Below are 26068 nucleotides of genomic sequence, written 5' to 3' on the forward strand. Positions count from 1 at the left end.
AGGGAAATTGCGAATGTTGGAGGGCAGAGGTGGGGGCTGGAACGGAAAGGGGCCAAAAAGTTTCCGAAAAGAGCTCAAGGCAAAGCAGCAGCAGGCCAAAAAAAGAAAACACTCCCTGTTGAAATTCCGTGAGGGTTGAACAGAGATTAGATGCAGAAGGAAGGGGGACAACACGTGTGACATTTAACGTAGGGTTGGGCGGCTGCGCTGTACCGCGGCAGTCCTTAAAGCCTAAGGCCATAAATTAGACAAACAGCTCCAGTGACCCTCACATTGTTTCCCTTTGCCTTTCAGCCCATTTTCACCTTATCACATACAAGAAATAAGACTCCCCATGCCTCAGCACCTCAGGTCCCTCGCTGGGGTTTCCTTGTTGAAATGGGTGCATAAACCCTCCACCGTTGCTTTGCAAGACTAAACCAACAACAGTTTTACGGTTTCCTGTCAACAAACAGGGTTTTGCAAGCAAACCTGTGGCAGATGAATTAAAATAGCCTGTATCCATGAAGTCCTGAGGTGAGAAGATCAGTGGATGGTTCAAAGTCCATCTGTGGGTCAAACAGGAGCTGTTCATGTTAGCACATACTGCACATGTCGTGTGTGTAAGTGACTGATGGCTTTAGGGGTGTTAAAAGCAGAAAGACATATACAGTACACAGGTGAACTCTCCATAAAGGTCACAGGGGACTCACCGCATGAAAGGAATATATAGAAATGTCCCAGGTGGGGGTGGTGGGGGGGGGGGGTTAATGTGTAACTAAAGTTTGGCTTGAAACCTTATTCATACATTCAAGAATCTTCGTAGGAACATTTTTATCGGCTTTATAGTCTATTTTCTCTGCTGATATCTCTGGAAATGGGTTAGATCGTTCTTAAGACTCTCGATCAAAGCTGAACCTCGCAGTATTTAAAGGCATTGCATTTTTTTCTTTTTTAGATTTTATCACACTATGATAACTTTCTGTTTATTTTATTTGCCATTTATGAGACACACATACAACACTAAGGTCCGAATTGTGAAGTGGATAAAAAATGTTTTTTTGTTGTTCTAACAATTACAAATCTGAAAAACGTGGCAGCAACACTCCCACTGATGTCCCCAACTAAACCCAAGTCATCGTGTCAAAGCAACAACTACATTCATATCATGCAGCCCTGCATGGTGGCTCAGCTGTTGGCACTGTTACCAGGCCAGTGTTTAAACCTGGCCTGGGATACTTCTGCAAGTAGTTTGCTTGTTTTCTCAGTGGACACGGGTTCTCTCAAAAACCAGTATGTTGGGTTAACTGCCCAACCTTCTTTCTCATTTGCCTTCGGGTGTGAATATGTGCATGGATGTGTGATTGCCTGTGTAAAGCCCTGTGATGAATCAGAAACCAGTTCAGGGCGTAGCCGGGTCATTCCTACAATTCGGGGCCTTTTTAGTCCCCATGCCATAAGGTGTGTATTTTGTGTAAAGGTGGGCTAGTATCTATTTTATTAATCTCATTATATATGTTTGACTCACCTCTACCATAAAACACAATCATATGTACGCAAGACGAATTTATTAAAAATAATTGCATCTGAATTTTAAATGCTACTTGAGTTTACTGCCACATCCTTTTTCGTGTTTTTTTAAATTAGGTTGCAATTATAAGTAATACAATGTAAATAATGTCACTTTTTAAATATTTTTAATCGTGCCATTTATACTAGTTCTCATCCAATTTTTTTTATCAAAATATTTTAATGCTAAAAATATAAAAATAAATTGAGTCCCATGAGTCAACTGTCCACCCTGTTACTGTAAAATACCCATCAGCCCCCCTCCCTTCTGACCACTTTTTAGTCACATGACCCGCAGAACGTAACAGACATTTTTGGAGAGAAAACATCTATAAGACGCAGAGTAAGTATTGCTGTTTATTTAAACTTTTTTTCTTTGTTTTAGAATATTTCATTGATGTGGTATAGCATAACATGTCCACTCTGTTACCCTTATTTATACTGAAAATGTTTTTTTAAAGATATTGCTAGTAAATAGATTAAAAGTCTTTCATGTCTTTAGAAGTCTTATTTTTCATGTCTGACTTTAGCTGAAAATGTCCCCTGTTACAGTTTTTCATGAAAACAGGGTGGACACCTGTAACAGGGTGGACTTGAGAGGCTCTATAGTTGGTAATAGACTGTATGCTCTGCCACACCTGCCGGGGGTTGTTGAGCTGCTCCTCTTTCCTCCTCTTATGCTCTGCTTTGGCGGTCTTGATGCCTCTTCTCAGGTCGGCACGAGATTTGCTGCACAGTGCCCTGTCACCCTATCTCAAGGCTGTATCACGGGTCCGGAGGAGCTTATGGACCTGGCTGGTCATCCATGCCTTTTGATTTGCACTTTTCCACAGTGACCATTCCAATGCAGTATTTGATGTAAGACAGTACTGTGTCTATGAATGTAGCCTGGTCTTCGTGGTAGAAGGTTTTCCACTTTTTGTTCAAAGCAGTCCTGCTGTCGGGCGAGGGCATCATCAGGCTACGTTGTAATGGTCAGCTTTTGGGGTTTTATTTGTCGGCTGACGGGGGGGTATGCGGGGGCGAGGAGCAGGGGAAAGTGGTTGACCGGCCCAGGTGGGGGATGGGTATGGCTCTGTATTGATGTTAGAATACACATGGTCCAGACTAGTTTCCCCTCTTGTTGGGCCTTTTACATATTGATAGAGTTTTGGTAAAACTGTATTGAGATTTGCCTTATTAAAGACACCTGCAATGATCTGAACACCGTTGTGATAGGCCCGCTGGTTAATTTTGTATGGTATTTAGAAGCAGCGCAAGAGATATATTTACATTAGCGTCCGGTGGTATGTAGACTGCAGTGATGACAACAGCTAACTATCTGGGCAAAAAGAAGGGTCTACATCTTACTGACATGAACTCCAGGTCAAGAGAACAGTGTCTATCCAGTATAGCGCTTGCAAGAGATGAACATATCCAGGAGACTAGGTTCAACGCTGGATCTCCTGATGCCTGACATCAAAGTGAATATACGACAGAGATAAAACAAGCAGAAAGACTATCATGACACACACAGCAGGTGGAGGAGTTTCTCTCCCAGTGAGGATGTATACATCCGGAACTACAGCTACGGACCAAAGTGGGTTAATGCTTTCGTTGTACAGAACACAGGCTCTGTATCTTATACTGTACAGACTAGAGATGGTCGAGTCATAAGGCATTATGTCGACCAAATCAAAAAATGACATGCAACAGTGATGGATGACATGCACCCGGCATGGACATCACTGGTGATTCCTACAATCTGCAGCTTCTAGGAAATGCAGGACTTGGACTAACAGACACTGTTTTCCATCTTCGGTGGGGAGGGAAGTGGTGGAGCCAGTTGAAGCAGCTCAGGATGGTTCCCCAGGTGAAGGGAAGCCAGATGTGGAGGCCCAACAGGAAGCAGTTCCACCATCAGTGCTGCAGCATTCTGAGTGCAGTAGACGCACTCCTTCTTATTTGAGAGACTTTGTGTGTAAGTAGTGAGCTACCTCAAGAAAGAGCAAGAAATACACTCTGGGACTCACTGGAACGACGGAAGTCCACCCACCTTCCATGTTAAGTTTGATTTTCTATGTTTAAAAAAAAAACTGATTTAAAGAGACAGCACCAAAACGAGTGGCTCCTCTCAGGCAAACCTCAGAACAGGGGTAAAAGAGGGGCCTTGGGGCAACAATAATAAGGATTCAAGACCAAAGCATTGCAATTTGGCTTAATATAGACCACAAAGAAATGTGAAAAGAAAGAACTGAAAGGCATACAGTATGTCCACTTTAAAAATCTGGTTCAACATGTTAGGTGCAGTGCCCAGGTCTTAGATATTCTGATACTGTGAAGTATTATTGTGAACTCTAACTGGTACCCTGAGAAAATCCCAGAGTTTTGATTTGGTTTGTATCCACCCTCCCGTTTTAGACATTATTCCAGACTTACTGCAAACCCACCACCTGGTAGGAACACTGGCAGTTTTACTTGTCAATATTCTAGGATAACTACTGTCTGCATTAACCTTGTTAACCCCATGGTGTGAATGGCTTTTCACTGATTGAAGCGAAACCCTTGTGTGCAAGTACTAATGAGCATTGCTGTTCCCGTGGTATCCAAATAAATTAAATTGGCTTATCCAGATCACTTGTAAGATCACCGCTCAAACAGATGCCCTGAAACAAAGAATGTACAGAATATCTACCAGCTGTTAATTCATTCATTGTGAAACCTCGAGGAAATAGGGATGTTTGGTGAGTGTGTAACTGGGACACAACAACACCTCTCTGTCTCTGAGTGGAAAGCCTTTTTTTTTTTTTGCTCAGGTACAGCTGAGATGTATTTTTAGAGAAAAATATTTTCTCTAAAAAGAACTTTCTCATCCAATTTACTCTAATGTGGCCATTGCTTAGCTATAGAGAGACACTTTGTAAATCACTGCAGAGTAAGCACACATTTTTCTTCCTAATAACTTCAATTTCCATTTTTGTGAGTATAGAAACCTGCCCCTTTCACACATGCTCACCAGATGTCACCATTTAGAGTTGATGGATTAAAATCCCACATCTATGGGCACTCTGAAAAATGTATAAAGAAACAGAGCCAAACCACATTATCTGAACCGTATTATTTAAATCAAACTAAAAGGAAACAACACAACACAATAAAATATTTCAAAATAAAGTTTAAAATTCGTTATCCATCACTAAACAACTAATGGGCTTCAGCCGAGGCAAACTATTAAGGGGTTAAATAATTGCTTAATATTCAACATTGCAATGTATCAATATTTTATAATACCAGAAGATACTAGAAGATACTAATTATATTTAGAATATATATTTAGAACCAGATACAGGCTGCCAATCAGGATTGTCTCGGGGCATGTTGCAAAGAATCAAGTACCATACTTCAAACTGCAGCGCAATCAAACAGAGCAGTGATAACAAACGTGGTCTGATCTTTACCAGGGTCTAAAAAGATTTTAAACTATTTTGGACTTTCTCACCCAATGGTTCATGCTGCATGCCAGGCCCATGTCTGTCTGTCTATCTATCTATCTATCTATCTATCTATCTATCTATCTATCTATCTATCTATCTATCTATCTATCTATCTATCTATCTATCTATCTATCTATCTATCTATCTATCTATCTATCTATCTATCTATCTATCTATCCATCCATCCATCCATCCATCCATCCATCCATCCATCCATCCATCCATCCATCCATCCATCCATCCATCCATCCATCCATCCATCCATCCATCCATCCATCCATCCATCCATCCATCCATCCTCCCATGTTCAGTTCTGGGTCTTCCCGGGGTCACGTCCAAGTGTGACATGCTATGAAAACCTCAGAAGCCTATTTCACAACTTTTCAACCAGTAGTGATCGTTTTAAAATGTAAAGATGTAGTCTAAATGCTGTATGAGTAACCATTGTGTGCATATGAGTGATGTGTATGTTCCCTATTTTATGGATGGTAATTCTAGTCCTAATTTGTCCATGAAGAGTTTCTAAGAAATGAATCAAGGTATAGTCAATCTTACCTGTCATAAATATGTATCTTACTTGTCTTTCCATTATGATATATGTTTGTGATCTAAGTTTTTGGACACTAAAATTGTCACTCTTCGTCTCCTTGAACAGTGGGAAGAATTAAAACCAATTTTGCACATTCATTATTATTATCAGTGTGTTTCCTGCATTAAGACAAATGGGGCTTCATCTCATTTGAGTTTAGAAAGGGCTTTCCACAGTCCCCACTTTTGCAATAAAGTGAGGTTATGATGAAGACTTATTTGTTTCCCATTCTGAGTAAATCCTTTTTTCTGTCATGCATTCCGATGGAAAAGTTTTTTATCTCAAAGCTGAGGAATTTCACAATAATGGTGTGGTTTGTTGGGGCTTGTGAGGTAATGGGACATGAGAGTGATCGTCCTGTTCATTATCTATATCCGGCTCATCTTGGGATAGCTCCAGACCATCATGCAGCAGCTATTCATTAAAATCTCTCATTGTAGGAGAGTCCTGTTCTGTTTTCTCTAGTACACCATAGATACGTATGTTTTCCCGTTTTGTGCTGCTCTCTAAGTCCATTAACTTTTCCACCATACTTATCTGTAGCTTTAATAATTCAATCATGGTGTCCTCTGTGTTTTGAATCCTCTTCTTAGCTTTCTTGATCCTCCCTCTGCCTCATCCAGCCTTGCGCTCAGCTTTGCAATTTCTCCTTTCGTTTCCTCCAGGTGTTTTCTTGATGAAAGCTTCTTATTTCCTGTAACATTGTGTCTAATACCGCTATTTCTCTGCTATTTGGTTAGTCTCACACAGCGGTGTGTTGGTCCTTCAATAAGTGGTGTGGAGCAGTGATTTACATTAGCAGAGAAGCTAAACTTTTTTGTTACCCAAAATTCCTATTACATTGTCAAACTTTGGTTTTGGGTTTATTTGCATACCCTTTTCTGGGTTAAGTTTTAGTTTTCTAACGTTTCCTCTGGAGTTTGTTCACAGTGCAGTCATCTCAGTGGCGCACAAACCAGAAGGCCCTTTTCCTTCAGTCTGGAGCCATATCTCATGACCCTTGATAAGGAACAGAAAATAGACAGACCAGTTAATCGAGAGCTTTGCTTTTTGGCTCAGCACTTTCTTCACCATAACAGACCAGAGCAGCACCCACATTTTTGGAGACGAAGCCCTGATCTGATGTTTATCAATCATTACATCCTACCATACTACCATCACTCGTGACCAAGACACTCAGATACTTAAACTTCTCAGCTTGAGGCAGAGAACGACACCAACCCAGAGAGGGAAGTATACTTTTTCAGTTGGAAATCATGGTCTCAGACTCGTAGGCTCTTCTCCATGACTACATCTTCAGATCCTGTCCATTAATAACACAAACAGGATCAGTGACAACAATCAAATCTGGAAGACTCAGAAGGCCACTGGGTACAGGTTTGATTTAGTGCTAAGAATGCAAACACCACTCTTCCTTTGAGCATGCAAAGATTGTAAAGCCCTTAAAAGCAACACTGATAGCCAGGCCTTCTCCAAATACCCAAAACACATGTAGGCTGGAGAAGCATATTCTCACAACCCCTTTTGCAATTTTGCGAGGATCATTTGCCACTCCAAAGATGTCTCCGACCTCAATGCTACATTGGAGCAGGGTTTCAACCATGACAACCCCACAATGTCCTCGTAGCAAGGGAGCATTTTAACAACCTTAGCAATCCTCACACAACAGCTCTAGCTCCTTGCCCACCAGTGAGGTGACATTTCACATCCCTAAAGCCAGATTATGTCCACCAGGACATAGCACACCAAGGGTCCCTTCCTCGCCTGACAGTTACATTGCATGGCACTCAATCCCGGTGTTACCTTTCCAGTTGGTGGGCCCACATACAGGGGGCTTCCTATAGCTTCTTTGGGTTGCATCCAGCTGAGACCCTGAAGCCAAAGCTCAACTACCAGGCATTGACCAGGGAGCTCCCCTCCAAGGCTGGCTCCAGGATTGTCTGCCAATGTCATCAATGCGAGGACTTTTCTCAGAGCAGGTTAAACGTCTGAAAAAAAGTATTTTGCTGAGGGAAAATGCTTCAAAATCACGTCTTTAAATCCAAAAAGCCATTAGGATTTAATAAACTGTGACTACAAGTACGGGTAAAAAAAGAAATACATGCTATTTTACATCTGGTAGGTCTGTGAAATCCTGGTGATGTGGCACACTGTCCGTAGACCAAGTGACCAGGTGGTCATCAATGATGTTCCTATCAAATGAGTAAACCCCCCCCCCCCCCACACACACACACACACACACACACACACACACGCAGACACACACACACACACACACACACACACTCAGTCACTCACACTAATGTTTCTCATTATAAACTGGTCTAAGCTAGACTCATCCCGCTTCTGCATAACCATAGTTTAAGACCCTAGGTGCTATAAAATGGAAGCAAAATTCAGCAAGAAAGCGAAAAACGACAACAGGGTCAAGCAGAAGAAGCAACAGACTGATAAACTGCAAACAAGAGGAGACAAAGATGGCCCAGAAAAGAACCAGCGGAGGCAAACTCGTCATTGCAGGTGAGATGGTTACCAACATTATCTTTCTTTACAAAAAGTGGTTTGATGCTAAATGCTACAACACAAAGGGAAGCTATTTGTTTGTGAGCCTGAAAATCTAACTTTCAAATCTGGAAGAGACATCAAAGTTCATCAGCTCTGACAAGCTCATCACTACCTACCTATCTACATACAAAGGACCAATCACAGAAGTATTTGTAGAGTGCTGGTTAAAATGGGCTCTTTTGGTTGTTGTTGTTTTTTTTAAACAATCTGTTGAACTATTATTCAATCAGTAAAAAGATAAATGGCAAAAACCCAAAGTAAACCCAGAGTTGATATGTAGACGCTGGCTAGTATGAGATTTTTACCACAACATAACTGATATGCTTTAGTAAAAATAAGAAAAGTGATCAAACAGATCAAGAACAGAAAAATGAATATTCGTTCTTACTGCTTATTATTGCCGATAAGATAATGTTATTTACAAATTGTATTCTTCTTTTGATTTTGATACACAGAAATAAGCATTATTCCAGAATAAAAACCTGTTAAACTAGCAGTTTTTACGTGCACAGTACATTACATGCAGTTTACCTTTTTACAGAGCAGTACAAATATACCAAGCTTATTTTGGCAAGGTAATAAACTGGGATTGGGTCGTCAGCTTGCAGTTTGCCGCTCATAAATTACTAACTACAATTTTAAACCAGCATTACTTTAGAAAGAGTGATGGGTGACACACCATTAGTTTCCACAAAATGACTGTCCATGTTTTTTTTAGAACCAGAATATTTCCCAAAAAGTGAAATTTGTATTTCTTAAAATTGACGTAAAAGTGTATTAGTTTTTTTTAAAGCCTGAAAATTAAGCTGACTAAAAATATACAGCGGGTGGGGGAAGGAAAACGCTGCCCTTCTCTATGCTCCATACAGCCCAGGAAAAAAATGACACTAGGGAAAATCGTAGTAGCCTTTTTTCAGCCAGGTGACTGGCAGTGCACAGGAACGTATGGGTAAGAGGTCGCTGTAACAGTAGGGAAGAGATGACCAAAAAATTCTGTGTGTTCAAAACTGCATGTTTTATAAGGTTATACTGGTGATGACAGTTCCCAGAAACAAAATATGTTTAGAAAACAGTAAGTACAAACTCTGAAAATCTGCCTCCTCTCTTTCTTCCAGTGATGTGCCTGGTAGCGATGTGCAGAGCCGTGCCCATCAACGACCTGCTAGACCGGGCCTCACAGCGCTCTGACAAAATGCACTCTCTGAGCACGACGCTCACTCAGGAGATGGTGAGATTCTTCTGCTACCTGTTGGAACCCAGCGAGATCACTAGAATGGCTGTTTATTTTCCCTAATGCCTGAGAGAACTTCCAAGAGAATAAAAGAGTCTGTTGGTTGTTGGTGATGTTCCAAGATGTAACAATCATCCTTTTCTGTGCCCAGGACTCTCACTTCCCTCCATATGGCAGGATGCAAATGCCCCGTCCTGCCGAGTGCCACACCTCTTCTCTGCAGACGCCCAACGACAAAGAGCAAGCTCTGCAAGTACCGGTGAGTTAATCTGCATTTTGCTCTTTCATGATCTCTTCTTCATTGAGCGACATTCCTTTGAACAACCTCCTCAGTTCATTGTTTTTTTAATATTCCATATTTTTTTCTCTCTCTCCAGGAGTCAACCCTGATGTCCCTGGCCCGCTCCCTGCTCCAAGCCTGGGCCGATCCCCTGGTGATCCTGTCCAACAGCGCCATCACTCTGCCTCACCCATCCAAAAGCACCATATCAAGCAAGATCCAGGAGCTGCAGGAGCACTCTAACAGCCTGGCCGACGGCCTGAAGATACTGTCCGACAAGGTGGGCAAAACGGAGAGAAGTCCTCTCACCTGCTGCGTTTTGGAAAATCCTCACTGACGGTCTCCCTCTTTTGCAGATGGGTAGCGATGCTCAGGCCATCTCCTTCCTGCCCTACACCGGAGGTACTGACCTGGGCCACGACCGGGTAACCATCCTAAACAAGTTCAACTTCCTGCTGTCCTGCCTTCGTCGCGACTCGCACAAGATCGACAGCTTCTTGAAAGTCCTCCGCTGTCGCGCGGGGAAGTTGCAGCCCGAGTTGTGCTGAGGCCAGCACGACTCTGTGGGGGAGGTCTGCTTATGCTGCCTACCAGCTTGGGACTAGCAAATGATGTCCTCGGCATCATCCAAGTCTCTAATTAGTAGGCAGCATACGTTTTCAGAGGAGGGAGATAGGGAGGAGTTATATGGAAGACAGAAGACTACTCAGCTACTCAAAATGCTGACTGTCCTGATTAGTTTCTCACGGTAAATTGTAGGAATCTAACAACAAAACAATAAAATGTAGGTTTGCTTATATTGACAACTGCAGTCAGCTGGGTCATTGCTGCCTTTTTTCTAGAGAATTATTCCAGCTGGTCTGGCATTACAAATTGGCCATCCTCCCATAATCTAACTCAGCAACTTCTGCATCATCCATAACTGGCCTCCTCATCTTTCCTTTCTCTGAAACAGTTCTCTCCTCAAAGTCAAGCTCCCCAACAGGAGATTTGCTGAATTAGGCAGGAATCCAAGTATTTTTTTTCCTTCTTCCTCAGTAATATTCTGCAGCATTTGCACTTTAGATTTATTCCCACCTTCAATGCAGTGCCTGTGACTGAATTGTTTCCTCAGAATCTGTTTATCAATAAACGTTATTTCTTGCACACTGAACATTTGTCTCTTTCACTCAAACATCCATAAGACTTCATTTCTAAACAGCATCCTGTCCCGTGGTGTCACGCAAAAATATTGTTGTGGTTCCAAAATTCTGGAAATTATCTAAATGGTTATCAGCTGATGGTGCCTTTTAAAGCAACTGTTCACAGATGGTCAAACTCAAGAGCCGAATTTGGTTTACACATCGTCCACCTTTCTGAGATAAGCCACATCATACCACCAAGATCAAAGATCTGGGAATATTCTGCAATGCCGTTCGATGGTGGATGCTCAAACAGGGGTCCAGTTGATGAAGATCAAAATAAGTTGTGTGTGTAGCAAATGTGATCTATAATTTTTGGGCTACGACATTTTAGCATCCTCCTTGATATATTTAGAAAGGAGAGATACAGTACATGTCGGTTAAAATTCCCACTCTCAAAGTGCTTTTTCTAATGTAAGACATACATTTGATTCGGTCCCTTACGCAGCAATAGCTTCTTTTCCTTTCATGACCGTATTGATTGACTTATATGATAGTAAATGTTAACCTCTGACCTAGAACTGATGTTTTGAATGGCTGTCATAGAAGAGCATTGTTTTCAATCTATTCCTAAATTGTAAAGTGTCAGGAATTAGTACCTCAACAGCACCCAAAATTGTTATGAGCCAGCTGTGAAAACTGTGAACAACTGCTAGATATTACTGACGTTTAGCAAGTCAAAAAACCCCAAAAGAAACCGTAAGAAACCTTTTCATTAATACGGTTTGTAGTGATAAAAAAGCAAAAGGTACACACACACACACACACACACACACACACACACACACACACACACATATATATATATATATATATATATATATATATATATATATATATATAGGTCTCAGGGTTCTCTGTTTCCCGTGCTCTAACTCTGCTTCACAGGTGGCTGCAGTTGACGGGTGGGCGTGGCCCACACCTGCAACTCATCACAGACAACTGGAAGATGCCAGAGTGTTACCACGTCGTGGTATGCCTAGGCCACTGATCTGTCTTCCGTGCTTCGTACCTGTGAGTTTTTGGAAACCCTGTTTTTGGACTAATCCTGTCTCCTGTTATTCTTCAGTTTGTCGTGTTTGGATTTACTCACCTGTGTTGGCGTCGTGCTCAGTGAACCAGTCATCTGAATCCCCGCCGCTTAGATTTTGCTCTGGCATCTCCACTCATACTCCCTTGGTGGTACCAAGCTGGGTGTGAGAACCTCCTTCCTGGATTCACCTGGTTAATCAGCTACATTCCGGTTCTTCCAGCTTCTCCTCCTGCCTGCCATCACAGTGTTGCTGTTTGGCCCCCCCCCCCCCCCTGCATTCCATCTGCCAGCCCTCCAGTCACTCAGCCACCAGTTACCATCAGCGAGTTACGGTCACAGACTCCCTTTCTCACTCATCCCCCCGGACAGGTCTTCCCAACCAAACGGTAAGCGGCGCCGCTTCTGGAACATTTCCCCCTGGTTTGAACCTGAGTAAACATATCCTCTTTCTTCCTGCAGTCGTTCCAGCTCTGACATTCAGACCTCGCCTGTCGCACACAGTGTGTGCTTCCCCTTTGTTGAGCCTTAAAATAAACATCTTAAAACTGTTCCTGCTTCTGTCTGTGTTTGCATGTGGGCCAAACACTTAAAAACCATGACAATATATATATATATATATATATATATATATATATACATATATATATATATATATATATATATATATATATATATATATATATATATATGTGTATATGTATATATATATATATATATGTGTGTGTGTATATATATATATATATATATATATATATATATATATATATAACCCACACAGCAAAGAGTGTAGGTGGAGCGCTTTGCTGCCGCCTGGTGGTTAGAGTTGTTCTCAGTTATTCCCAAATTTGCCAGAGTGCTTAGTAAATACTCTATATAGCAAAAGGTTTTCACTCCTCTGCCTATACACACTAACTAATCAGTGTGGTTTACCATCACGTTGGTCCACGTCTTACAGCTATAACAGCACCCGTTCTTCTGGGAAGGCGTTCCTCAAGGTTTAGTATTTGGTATCTGGAACCTTTTGATCATTAATCCAGAAGTGCTTAAAGTCTTCATCACAAATGATCCCAGAGGGGTTGTATCAGATTGAGGCTAGGATTCAGTGTAGACAAGTAAAGTTCTTCCACACCAAACTCACCTTTTCAGTGCTCATGCTACAACAGGATGGGAGCATACCTTACCTTTTTCCTGCAAAGTTGGGACCATAAAATATAAGGTTCCTGAGTCCAACTCATGAATAACAGCCAATGCTTGCTTTGTACCAAGGTCTAAGCTTTGCACTTTGCAAGGATTACAAACAAGTGCTGCTTGCCTGCCAACTCTCAAACCCACAGTTATACATTCTACTGGCAGACAGTGGGGTGATGGATTGCACTTAGTGATACTAGCCTTGGATACAGCAACTCAGTCATTAAAAAAAACATTATATGACTCTCCTGTGCACTGTTCTTAAAATAATCTAAAGGCCACTTTAGGCCTCTGCAGTCACTGACTATGCTCCTTGTCATTTTGTGGCCCACCACTTTTGAGGCCGAGCTGCTGTTTTCCACATTGTTTCCACTTTGGTATAATACCACAAACAAAATGAGCTGTGAAATATATAGTAGCAAGGAATTTTCACGAATATGAACTTCTTTGAACCAACTAGGGACCAACGGATAACAGCAGGTTGTATTTGATCACATTTGTCTGACAGATCCACGTTTACCCAAATTCAGAATATTTCTGTATGCTCTCTCTCTCTCTCTCTCTCTCTCTCTCTCTCTCTCTCTATATATATATATATATATATATATATATATATATATATATATATATATGCGCCACTGAAATTATCAGACAAAATTAGATACATTTTCGTTGTGATGCTGATGATTCTATATTTGTGCATACACCCTGATTAATCCAGTCAGTTAGATACCATGCCTGGAAGACATTTAATACAATTCTTTTAAATTCAGACAAAACAGAAGTTCCTTTTTGACCTGGGGATTTAATTTGCTTCTTATATATTCTTTCACCTACAAAATATTCCTAGAACTATAAATATCAATTCAATTCAGTTCCTTTATATAGTGGCAATTCACAACACATTGTTTTAAGCTAATCTACAAAAAAAAAAAAATCTATTGAATCATACAGACTGATTCCAGTTCAGTTACATACATCCTAATTGATTCTAGTCATCAAACAATTTTGTCAAGCTCAATTTGCTTTTCAAATTGTTAAAAACCTTTCAGTCCATGCGGTGTCCCTACGGTAAGGAATGGACTGTTTCAGTTGTTGTGTGCTGCCATGGAAACAAACACAGATAAGGTCGGTCCTTATTCATTGGCATTGTCTGATGGGCTGAAAATGACATGCTGTAGTTTTCTTTTATTTTTAACAAAGAAGTAGAACATTCTGGTTTTGAAGTTGGAATATTCAACAGAATCGTCACCAGATTGCAGAATTCCAGTTAGGAAACGTTGAGGGTTCACACCACCCCCAAGCTCAATAGGATTTTGTGGTTGTGTTGTTTTTAAAATGTTGTTACAGTTGCAGAAAAAGAAATGTTTGTGCCCCTCTTAAAATTGGCATTGCATCTTTTACACAGACTATATAGTGAAAAACACACTGTAATTAGCTTGTGCTGCTGTTAATCAAACATGTTAATTATCAAATCCCACTGGGTTTTGAACTTGAAACAGGGTACAAGCACAGATCTGTTGACAGCTTCAGTGTCCACATATGGCTAACACAGAATCAAGAAAAATCAAGCTTTGTCGAATTCCAGCTTAGTGATTGTATTGCTAAATGTAGCAAACTTTTAAAAAAAACTTTTAATAGGTTTCTAGAGATAAATTACTTCCAGTGTTATTAGACAACTTTGAAGTCTTTCTCTTTTCATTTGTTTTCTTGTCTCTTACAAAGCAGCAATAAAACTTTACTCTATAGGAACTCATTCACTTATTAGCAAACATCAATAAATGGGAAAAGTCTGTTATTAACTATTAAGAGTTTTTTTTTTTTCTGGTGTCCTGTCATGACATTTCAACCCATATGGAGAAGCTGGTTGTGTAAGGATATCTAAAAAATGGTTTCCTAATTTGAAAACTGACTTTATCAAACTTTATTGATAACATCCATCCATCCATTTTCTTCCGCTTATCCATGATCGGGTCGCGGGGGTAGCAGCTTCAGTAGGGAGGCCCAGACGTCCCTCTCCCCAGCCACTTGGGCCAGCTCCTCAGGAGGAATCCCAAGGCGTTCCCAGGCCAGCCGGGAGACATAGTCCCTCCAGCGTGTCCTGGGTCTTCCCCTGGGTCTCCTCCCGGTGGGACGTGCCTGGAACACCTCACCAGGGAGGCGTCCAGGAGGCATCCTGACCAGATGCCCGAGCCACCTCAACTGGCTCCTCTCGACATGGAGGAGCAGCGGCTCTACTCTGAGTCCTCCCCGGATGACTGAACTCCTCACCCTATCTCTAAGGGAGAGCCCAGACACACTACGGAGAAAACTCATTTCAGCCGCTTGTATCTGGGATATTGTTCTTTTGGTCATGACTCAAATCTGGTGACCATAGATGAGGGTTTATGATTAACTTTATTAACAAACTGAATGTGTCTGAGTCCCCATTGGAAATCAATAACTAATGTTGTTAGTATGAGTGTGCGTGTGTGTGTGTGTGTGTGTGTGTGTGTGTGTGTGTGTGTGTGAAGGGGGGGGGGGGGGCGAGGGAGGGAGCTTTGCCCCGCCCTTGGAGCGTCCCCGTCGCTCAGCTGCAGCTGCGGCCATTCTGTCTGAGTGTCTGGTGGAAAAAGCCAGCCAGCTGAGCTGATCGCTGCTGCAGAGCCGGTAAGACGACACCTGTCCGCGACATGCGCCTGTTGGAGGTCCTGCTGCACTCCTCCTCCTCGGACATGAGGAGCAAACAGCAGCGGAGCGCCAAGAAGGCCCCGCTCCCTGACCGCTTCGATATGTCCTGCTTCGAGGTGTCCCTGCAGCAGCTCAACGACCTGCTGACGGACGAGCGCGGCTTGTACGTCTGGCCCAGCAGACACTTCCACGAGGTTTACCCACGGATCTACATCGGCAACGCGTGAGTCCCCGGCTGCTCCGATCACACCCGTTCCATGCTCCTACGTCTGTGATCAGCTACCTGCAGCGTTCACAGTCAGCTCACGCTGAACCGTTTTCACACAGATCTGCTGTCATTATTCACACTGCAGTCAGATCTGATTTAATGAGGTGCGGTCTTTGATTGCGCTGCAACTTTATTGCAACAATAACATTCTGCATCTTGAGGCTTGTAACCAATTTTGACGTTTAAAAGTAATTGTGTTGCAAATTACTTATTTTATATATGTATATATATATATATATATATATATATATATATATATATATATATATATATATGATCTGATTCTTTGTTGTATTATCTGAGAAGTGCCCCTCATTCAACACTACAAGTTCCCGATCTTTCTAGAACATGAATGCATTACAGTGGTCCCTCTGCAGTCCTTAAACCTGCTATATCTTGCTGCTCTTGTTTGTGGAAGGGAAATAAGGGCATGCGGCAAATACCTGATGGACTGCACCACACTGAGGAGGTTAGGGACTATTTTTTTATTCAACCCAAGTGGGGCAAAGATAAAGTACAGGTCCACCAGGGGAGCTGAAAATAGCTGCTTCACCTGTCCTCTGGTTGAGTTGAACATCCACTGAGTCATTCTTCCTATTTCAGTGTCTACGGAATCGTGTGGGATGATGCAAATGTCATTATTTATTTATTTTTTTTTTATGGATTTTATGTGACAAAACACAGAAAGTACTGAAGCAGGGAAGATTATACAAGCTACGCTTCTTTTAGTTACATATTACCTTTAAAAACTGTGTCAGTCCCACGGGTAATACTTTAGCCAATTAATCCCGCAATTACAGCTGCAGGTTTTTTGGGGTATATCTCTAACAGCTTTGCACATCTACAGACCATTTCTTGTCTCTCCAGTCACACTGGAAGGATAGATCTGGTGCGTGTGCGTGTGTGTGTGTGTGTGTGTGTGTGTGTGTGTGTGTGTGTGTGTTTGTGTGTGTGCCAGCATGTTGGGGGGAGGTGGACTTTAACTGGGCCATTATAACATACGAATACATTTTTATCCAAACTACTTCATTGTAGCTCTGGATGTATGTTTAGGCCTGTTGTCCTGTTGGAAGGTAGACCTTCACCTCAGTCTCAAGCTTTTTTTTTTTTTTGCATTTTCTAAAATGTTTTTCTACAGGATTGATCTATATTCTGTATAGCTCAATCAGGGTTTCCCGCAGCGCTATCTTGGCGTGGCGGCCGCCACGCCAAACTCACGCTACCGCCACGCCAACATTCCAAAAAAAAAAAAAAAAAAAGTGACGTTAACACGCGGTTTGTTGTTGTTGCTTTCACGCGTGCGTGAATGGCATGGAAAAAACACATGGATACCCCCGCTCCGCGAGTCTGTCCGCCTCGCATAAGCAAATTCCTGCGGGAAACACTGGCTCAATCCATTTGCCAATCGTCTCTGTATGAAGCTGCAAACAATATATCCCTGTTCAATCCATCACGTTTAAATGGATGGAGTAAGGCAAAGCTGCGGACCTACTACGACATGGCCGACCACCTCAGATTAAGAGAGAATTAATCAGAGAAGCAAACAGAGGGGCATGGTAACTCTGGAGAAGCTGCAGAGATCCAGCGCACAGGTGGGAGAATCTGTAGACAGTTAAGCCCAAATTTATTCATAACCATGGCAGATTTAGTTTTAATGTAATCTCTTAATTTTACCTTCATGTTTCTTCTGATTTACTATTACTTCCACTAATGTTTTGCTGTTGCTCGGACAGAGTCCTGACTTGAATCTTATAAAGAATCTGTAGAGGGAGCTACAGATTAGGGTGATGGCAAAGAGGCATTCCAAGCCCAAAGCACTTGGAACTCATCATCTAAGAAAAAAAATGCAAAACTGGTAGAGATATACCCTGTGGAGTGCTGGCTGTAACTGCAGCTTGTAGTTTGTGTTTTTAGTGTGATGAATTTTTTTCCCTTTGTAGTCTAAAATCCCTAATTCTTTGAGTCATTGGATTTTGGTCTGCAGAGTGAAATAGATTTTGTTTTATAAAAGGCATACTCCTGATACTCAACAGCTGTTTTTTTTTCACAGAAAGTGCTGAAAATATGTGTCAACAAGGTCAAATCCAGCATCTTCTGTAACATATAGGACTGAAAACCACTACATCTTTAAAAACATACGATATGCAGTGCGCTGAGCTTGTGATAAAATATTTTAAAAGGAAATATCCTTCTCAGCTTTTTATATAGCTAAAATAAAATCAGTAAAGACAAATTATTTCATTTCTTTATACCACCTACATGTCAAAGGAGTTAGAAAAGACAACAGAAGTAGTCATGGTTGTAATATGGAACCAATTTCAGGCCATATTTAGGATGCTTACATGAAGGTAGAACATGCGCCCACGCCTGGCTCTCTCTCTCTCTTGGATGTTTTGATCTTTTGGTTTCTCAGGGTTTGCATCAGTCTCCACTGACTATTTTTAGCTTTTAGATTTCACAGGATGGAGATGTGAAGCAGTGTAGCAGAAGCAGAGGTTCACAGTTAAAAGTAGCACATCTTGTTCCAGCACCAAGGTGCTACAGGGAAAACGGAGTGAAGCAAAGAATGAGCACTACATTACACAAAAGACTTAGACAACTTTATTGTCATTTTGTATGTACAGAGTGCATACAGAACGATATTTCATTGCATATAGTTTATGACAGTGTAATCAGATTGCAGTTGGAATAAGATAACATACAATATAAAGTGCAGCAGTGATCAGAATGTAACAATGCAGAAGAAAAACAGTGTGCAGAAGAATGTTCAACCATGTTTATGATGCAAAAATAGTGGTGCAAAAGGCACTGTGTAGTATTTAAAGGCTAACAAAATGCAACCAGGAGATAGACTAAGATCCGTTTATCTTTGTTATGTTGGCTGTTTAGGTCAATGTTCAGCTTTTAGTCAAAGGTAAGCACCACAGACAAAAATCTACATCAGATAACAGACCACATGTTGGCTTTTGGTGAAACTAGAACATGGATTGCCATCCAAACAAGTCCATCAGTACTAAGGCACGAGCCGGGGCATCAGGTCCAAAGGCTTGCATGGAAGTGGTGTGAGAGCAAAGAAATGCTGATGGATTTAACTGTTTCCTTCCATCTCAGTCGATATAGAGTCAAACCAACAAAATGGAATACCAAACTCCTCCCTCGACTCGCCTTTATTTACATTTGAAATGAGACTTGCATGCGTGATACTTCTCTGCGTGATAAAAATCATGTTTATGCGGGAACAAAGAGAAAGCTGTTGAGGTGCATTTGCACATCACAAGTAATTGATTAAATAAAAAAAAATATCCTGTCAACATAAACAGAATTATCATGTGATAGAGCATTTAGCAACGTGTGTAAAGCGACAACATTTGGCGAACTGTCTCCTGCTGCAGATTGGGCTTTAATGGTTCTCTGTTTATCTACATCGTTTGGAAATCGGATAAGTCTGATAAGCAACCCACCTGGCACGGCTCGTCTCAGCGTCTGCTTTTATAATCTCAGTAGGTGTTCTCTCTCTGAATTGCTCTTTTTTTGTGTAGGAACTCTAGTGTGGTTAGCGCCTGCCGTGGTACGGCGCACAGAGCGCACAGTTCCTCACCTTGTTGCAAGTCAGGGCTTTTTGCCGGTTCTTAGATGGTTCCATGTAGATTTACATTGGACAACTAAAGCAGTGGAAATGCTTTATTATCCACTCATGAGATGGAGCATGTCAGCATTTGGCTGGCGGAGGCTCAAAGCTCAATGTAGAGGCAGGAAATTAATTACATTTGCAGTGGCTTTATTTAAGAACTTGCACCAACACCCTCCTTACTGACAACGCCTGCATTTTATAGCAGTGCACCCTGAGTGTCTTGCTGAAAGGACCCAATGAAAGGGATGATCAGAAAATAAGACATAAACAAAACTAACACCCAACACAATTAATGAAACCTAATAAATATTTACATAATTACAAATCATTTCAACTAATCAAAAGAACAACAGGTAAGTGCTTTTAACTAAACAAGTGTATTGTTTAAGCCAGAAATCAAACATGCAGAAATTTAAGAAGAAATAAATTGACATTTATATATCTACACTTCTTTTACACAGAACGGATGGCCTGTCCCTGTGCCTCTCAAGAAGGTGATTTAAGTGTCTGAACAAAAACACAATAAAAATAAAACAATAATCCTTAATCAATAATCTAATGGAACGTATCTCCAGAGCACAAGGAATGCATTAATTGCTTATTGTGTGTGTGCAATACTTTTCTTTACATTACATTACTTTCCCAAAATAATAAGTGTTGCCAACGGGCAAAAAAAGTAGTAATAGTAATATCATCAATGAAATTTGTTCTCTGCTTTTAACCCATCACTCTTGGGGAGCAGTGGGCTGCCATGTGCGGCGCCAGGGAGCAATCTGGGGTTAAGGGTCTTGCTCAGGGACCCAGAGTGCAGGCACTGGGGATCAAACCGGGTACTTGCATCCTTCTCTGTGTGCAAGCGTGCTGCACTAACCACTAGGCCACCACTCCCCATACACAGAGACGCAGCTCGGTAGGCAATTTTGGGTAAAGAGCCTTGCCCTGGCGCACATCGACATGTGGCAAGGATGGAAACTGGAATCGAACCCACAACCTTCTGATTGCCAGATGCCTACTCAACCCATCAAGCCACAGTCGCCCACATTTCTCTGCATTTAACCCATCCCCATTGGGGAGCAGTGGGCTGCCATGTGCGGCGCCCGGGGAGCGTTTGGGGGTGGAGGGTCTTGCTCAGTGACCCAGAGTGCAGGCGCTGGGGATCAAACCGGGTACTTGCATCCTTCTCAGAGCCCAAGCGCGCTGCTCTAACCACTAGGCCAGCACTCAGTTCAGCAACAATGCATAAATGAAGAACTTTCCTCACAGACCTGTTTTTTTTTTTTTTTTCTTTGCAGATTTGTGGCGACAAACGTGATGCGCCTCAAGCGTCTGGGCGTCACTCACATACTGAACGCGGCCGAGGGAAACTCCTACATGCACGTCAACACCAACGCGGAGTTCTACTCCGGCTCAGGAATCATCTACCATGGCATCCCAGCCAACGACACCGACCACTACGACATCAGTGTCTACTTCGATGAGGCGGCAGACTTCATAAAGAAGGCCCTGGCATATAAAAGTGGAAAAGGTCAGGCAGCTACCGTGAACTGACACATGAGATCTTTCAATTATTGCGCTCATTATGTTTCATTTGCGGGCTTGATACCTTAAAAGAGTTAATGTGTGTAATGCCATCAAGGAAACTGCAACATCTTTAATAGACTTTAGACAGAAAACCTGTTATAGGCGCCTAAAGAGATGTAAGGCTAATACTTGATGCTCAGTACTGTTATTTTGCTGAGATCCCATCATTGTTTCCTGGGTGATTGTTCACATTAAATCAGACTCCAGTGTAAACGGTATAAAGTCCTATAGTGATCCACATGAAGAAGACATGACATCAACATGACAGCATGTGTGTACCAGTCCTGAGGGTTGTTGCACGGTCACAGCCAAACAATTATGACTAACTCCATCAACCGTGTCGGCTGTAATGTTTGGAAATGCTGGGATGGATAAACTGGTAAAAAAAATTGGTATCTAAACAGATTTTGTCAACCTACTGGTAGGTAATACATAGCAGCTAAAGTTAGCAGTTAGTTGGTGCAGTTTTCTAACCTGACCCTAGCCATATGGATTTCGCTCCGCCTAGCTTCACTCACATCCATCTAGGACATCTCCCATAGTGAGTGATTTCTCCAACCAATTTTATTGTCCAGCCAATCAGGACGCAGGGCTGGAGTTTCATAGATGTGACGTAGTGGAGACGCGACCATGACGTCAGACTGTTTTGATTTAGACAGCAATGGCGGCTCGTCGAGGAAGCAAGCATTAACATTGATGCTGCTATTTCTTCCGTGTTGTCCAATCTATCTGATATTGTTTCATTAAAAGAACATCAGAGAACGGCTCTGAAGGTTTTTGTTGGTGGATGTTTTCGTCCTTCTCCCGACCGGATTTGGCAAGTTTTGTTTTCCGGCGCGCGCCCGTGGCGGACGAAGCGCCCGTGGCGGACGCCGCGCCCGTGGCGGGAGCGGTTAGCATGAACCATATTAGGAGGCCTTTAGTCCTCGACGCGGTCGGCCCGGGATCTACTCCGACCCGTGGCGCTTTGCCGCCTGTCTTCGCCCCTCTTCCTGTCAGCTCACTGTCAATAAAACGCGTGCCACTAGAGCCGCAAACACATAAAAAAAAATTTTGTTTTTTCCTGCGTCGCTCTCATCAGCGTCACGGGTTGGCTTCGGTGTGAGTGGTTGAAATAGCACGTCAATAAAGATGACAGACAAGTGGCTTATCCAATCATATGCAAGCTAGGCGGAGCGAAATCCATATGGCTAGGGTTAGGTTAGCAGTTTTCAGCGTATGTAGAAAGTGAAACACAGAAAGAAAAAAAGTTAGCACATAGAGCAGAAAATCCTGTTATATTTTTACAGTTTCTAGCCCTTTCAGCACAAACCTTTATGAGTGAAAAGTATGCCCGCAGCTTGCATTCCATTCCAAACTACAATATTCCACAACATATTTATATATTAACTTAAGAGACCATTAATTGACTACTGTGAGTAAGTTCTAAAAGACAAGTTCAAAAGTGGGTTTCCTCAAATATGATAGATAAACTTCTGAGAAAACGGCAAAAATGGATAACATAAAAGCTAGCCCCCAAAAAAATCGCAATTCATTTTCTGGACACAGGGGGCAGCATGCAAAACATCGCTAGAAATAACATGAATCTGAAACGCTCTGTTAAAACCTTTTTTTTTTCACTCTGAGGTGTAGTGAGACAAAGCTGTGGCATTTTTCATCAAACTAAAATGACTGTGTTTGTCCTCCTTTCCAGGAAAAGTGTACGTTCACTGCAGGGAAGGCTACAGCCGCTCGCCTACCTTGGTCATTGCGTACCTAATGCTTCACCAAAAAATGGATGTCCATACTGCTCTGGCCATGGTGCGACAAAAAAGAGAGATCGGACCCAACGACGGCTTCCTCCGGCAGCTCTGTAGGCTAAACCAGAGGCTGGCTGCTGAGGGGAAACTGTGGAAGAAATGAGCGGCGCAAGTAAAAGAAGAGTATCGTAGCAAAAGTATGCTCAGTTGCACGTGGCTTACTTTCTACTTGTTCAAAGCTTGAATGGGCCACAGGTCTGTGAAGGTATGTTCTGAACAGAAGGAGAGGTATTTACCTTTTGACTGAGGGTGACAGCCGTAAGTGTTCTATCTACTGTACAGAGCAGATAAACACATCGTACACACTGACACGTATGGCGTCTTGCTCACGTTCACTCAAGCGAAGGTGCTTCTGGGTCTTTACTAGACAATTCACTTGACCCTATCAGATCATGTCAGCAATTGTAAAATGATTTACCCTTGCATTGGATATGGATAGCATTCTTCAAAAGCATATAAATATATGTATATATAAACTACTTGGAATACTTGAGGTGTTTCTTTAAAACTGTGTACTCTGCATTACTTGAACAATGGTTAGGTGACTTGCCATGGAATGACCCCTTTTAATAAGCATTACTAATAACGTGTTTAAAATCCTATAGAATTGGTTAAATAGCCATTTTCTGCCATTTTTTCACAGACATTTTCTGAATATCAGACGGTTCAGTGGTTATTTGTCATGTTATCGTAGTTTGCTGCGTTTTCTTGATGCTTACCATTTCTGTTAATAGGTATATAATGCAGTTATTGTTAGTGGTAGTAAGAAACAAGACTGTGTTACTGTTACACTCAGTCTATTTGTTCTTCCACCTTTCTAGCCATGGGTCCTTCATCTTGGCCCTACAAACACTGCCGGTTGTCTCAGTCAAAGCCTGTGTCACTGTGAGTTTTCATGTTAAGTCAGGATAATTTTAGAAAACTAGAGGATTTTAATAAAGTATTTTTGTCTAATGTATTTCCAATGTGTAAAGCAACTTAATCTTTGAACAGTATTGCACTTACATTTAGAAAGCTGCTTAAGGACTATTCCTGAATTCTGTCTTGTGGGTTCTGTGCTTTATAGAGTAGCCTACTCACCCCGTTTGCACTGTAACATTATTGAGTTCACATTAATAAAAAATAATTTAAAATAAATGGTTTTAAATCATAGAATTAGTTGGAAAGGTGATCAAATATATATGTTAAACATGATGGTAATTGTTTTAAGCTCAACCATATTTGTGCCAAACTAAGTGGTTGAGACTAGTTAAAATGCATTATTGAACTAGTATAAAATTGCTAAGTTATTAATTGGTAAATAATCAAAGCAAGTACTTGACTTTGAACTTAACAGAAACACTGTGTTTTTGTGTTTTGGTAACTAGCCAAAAAGAGAAAAAACAAAACGGCTTTGTGTTTGGTGTGAAAACATGAAAGCAATTTATTCATCTAGCTCTGAAAAAAGGTATTCCTGTAAATATGAAATTACTGCATATGACCTTAATTTTAATAAAATATGGATTTTGGCTTAGCTTAAATGCTATATTTTACAGTTTGTGTTAAGCTAACTAGCCTAAAAGTAGCTGTTTAGTGTTTATTGTTTTATTCATCTAGCTTTAACAACCTGTATCTTAGACTTAGACAACTTTATTGTCCTTTTGTATGTACAGAGTGCATACAGAACGAAATTTCGTCTCCCCGCATATAAATTATTATTAATAATTGTTGCTTAATTAGCCAAGTATTAAATAACTTTTAAATTAATAGCTTGCTAAAAGAACAGGATTCCAATGAAAACGTTAATGGATAATGATCCTTTCACTGATCATCACTGCAACTGTATACCGAATGTAACATCAACCCAGCCAAACTGTCAGTAAGCCAAACTGTAAGTTTTTACCTTCTATAGGTAATCTTTTGTACTAAAGAGTGTTTCTATGTTTGTATTTTTGGCAGCTTAAATGCAGTTTTATATTGTACAGTTGCACGCTTTGTGATATGTGTGCCAAAGTGTTGATTATAGTCCTTAATGGACACAGCTATGTTTCTGTGTACCTAATGTGCATTATTAAGTGTGCATTATTTGTCACAGTGTGCTCTATTGTGCCTGTAACTTGTGACTCATTGTGTACATTACTGAGTAAGATGTGATGTAACCTAATTAATGGAATCAGAAGATTTACAGTCTCAGATTATGACACAGCTTTGATGAAGTGCACTTTATCCAATGACACTTGGGATTGTGATTGTTCTCTTTTCATACATTAAATACAAAATGTGAAAAAGACAGTCTGTTTTTTTTTTTTTTTTTTTACTTTTTCCTTTCTCACTTGATCTCTACAGTGAGGTAAATTAGTTTTCCTCTGTCAATTTGTCAGGGATTTACTCTTTTTGAATTTGACTCTTCAACCTTTTTTAGCTTTAGAAATAGCATGACTGGCTGTTGGTAACTACAGTGTGTCTTGAAGAGGGAGATACGGGATTGTTTTGGTTGCACTGCAATTATTAAGGTCTCCCTAAACTGTTTGGTACTCCTAAGACTCAAAAAGAGACCCAACACAACCAAAAAACAGGCAGTCAAAAGAAGTAGTACAATGTAGAATGAATTCACTAAGAGAATATTAAAAATCTATCCAAACCCAACTGGCCCTCTGTAAAAAGGATTCCTCCCTAATCCTACAGGTGGGGCCATCCTTGAAGGCTACAACTCCTATCAAGCATAACGCTGTGACGGACTTGCCAGTGTATTGGATCATTGTTCTGCTTCCATAACCAAAGTCAGCTTCAATTTAGGATCACAAACTGATGGCAGTGTTGTTGTCCTTCCAGTATTTCCACTAAGTAGAGCAATGGTGAAGCAGCAAATGAACAACAGATCATTCCACTCCCACCACTATGTTTGACTGCCAGTATATTGGTATTCACACATTCTGTGTTAGCTTTAGATCTGTTGTAACATCACACAGCCCTACTGCTCCACTTTGGTCTCATCAGTCCACAGGACATTGGCCCAAGAGTCTTGAGGAATCGATAAGATTTTCTTTGGCAA

General features: G+C 41.3%; 2 protein-coding genes across 2 annotated transcripts; both read left to right on the plus strand.

Annotated features, from left to right (window-relative positions):
- Positions 1-7857: 7857 nt before the first annotated feature.
- Positions 7858-10839, plus strand: prl (prolactin). The gene is made up of 5 exons (XM_036148544.1): positions 7858-8130; positions 9291-9403; positions 9558-9665; positions 9784-9966; positions 10043-10839. The coding sequence occupies exons 1-5, from the start codon at positions 8088-8090 to the stop codon at positions 10232-10234; spliced, it is 639 nt and encodes a 212-aa protein (XP_036004437.1). The 5' UTR covers positions 7858-8087; the 3' UTR covers positions 10235-10839.
- Positions 10840-15627: 4788 nt separating this feature from the next.
- On the plus strand, positions 15628-25305 carry LOC105940377 (dual specificity protein phosphatase 3-like). Its single transcript, XM_036148543.1, has 3 exons — positions 15628-15981; positions 20950-21182; positions 22932-25305. The coding sequence occupies exons 1-3, from the start codon at positions 15761-15763 to the stop codon at positions 23138-23140; spliced, it is 663 nt and encodes a 220-aa protein (XP_036004436.1). The 5' UTR covers positions 15628-15760; the 3' UTR covers positions 23141-25305.
- The last annotated feature ends 763 nt before the right edge of the window (positions 25306-26068 follow it).

The sequence above is a fragment of the Fundulus heteroclitus genome, chromosome 16 (assembly GCF_011125445.2).
Source record: "Fundulus heteroclitus isolate FHET01 chromosome 16, MU-UCD_Fhet_4.1, whole genome shotgun sequence".
In the NCBI taxonomy this organism is placed as follows: Eukaryota; Metazoa; Chordata; class Actinopteri; order Cyprinodontiformes; family Fundulidae; genus Fundulus; species Fundulus heteroclitus.

What these genes read in the sequence shown, in the direction of transcription:
- LOC105940377 (XM_036148543.1), top strand. Translation starts at nt 15,761, where the DNA reads ATGCGCCTGTTGGAGGTCCTGCTGCACTCCTCCTCCTCGGACATGAGG. An exon ending in CGGATCTACATCGGCAACGC is followed by an intron (nt 15,982 to 20,949) that starts GTGAGTCCCCGG and finishes TTTTCTTTGCAG; the next exon opens with ATTTGTGGCGACAAACGTGA. An exon ending in GGCATATAAAAGTGGAAAAG is followed by an intron (nt 21,183 to 22,931) that starts GTCAGGCAGCTA and finishes CCTCCTTTCCAG; the next exon opens with GAAAAGTGTACGTTCACTGC.
- prl (XM_036148544.1), top strand. Translation starts at nt 8,088, where the DNA reads ATGGCCCAGAAAAGAACCAGCGGAGGCAAACTCGTCATTGCAG. An exon ending in AGCAAGCTCTGCAAGTACCG is followed by an intron (nt 9,666 to 9,783) that starts GTGAGTTAATCT and finishes CTCTCTCTCCAG; the next exon opens with GAGTCAACCCTGATGTCCCT. An exon ending in TGAAGATACTGTCCGACAAG is followed by an intron (nt 9,967 to 10,042) that starts GTGGGCAAAACG and finishes CCTCTTTTGCAG; the next exon opens with ATGGGTAGCGATGCTCAGGC.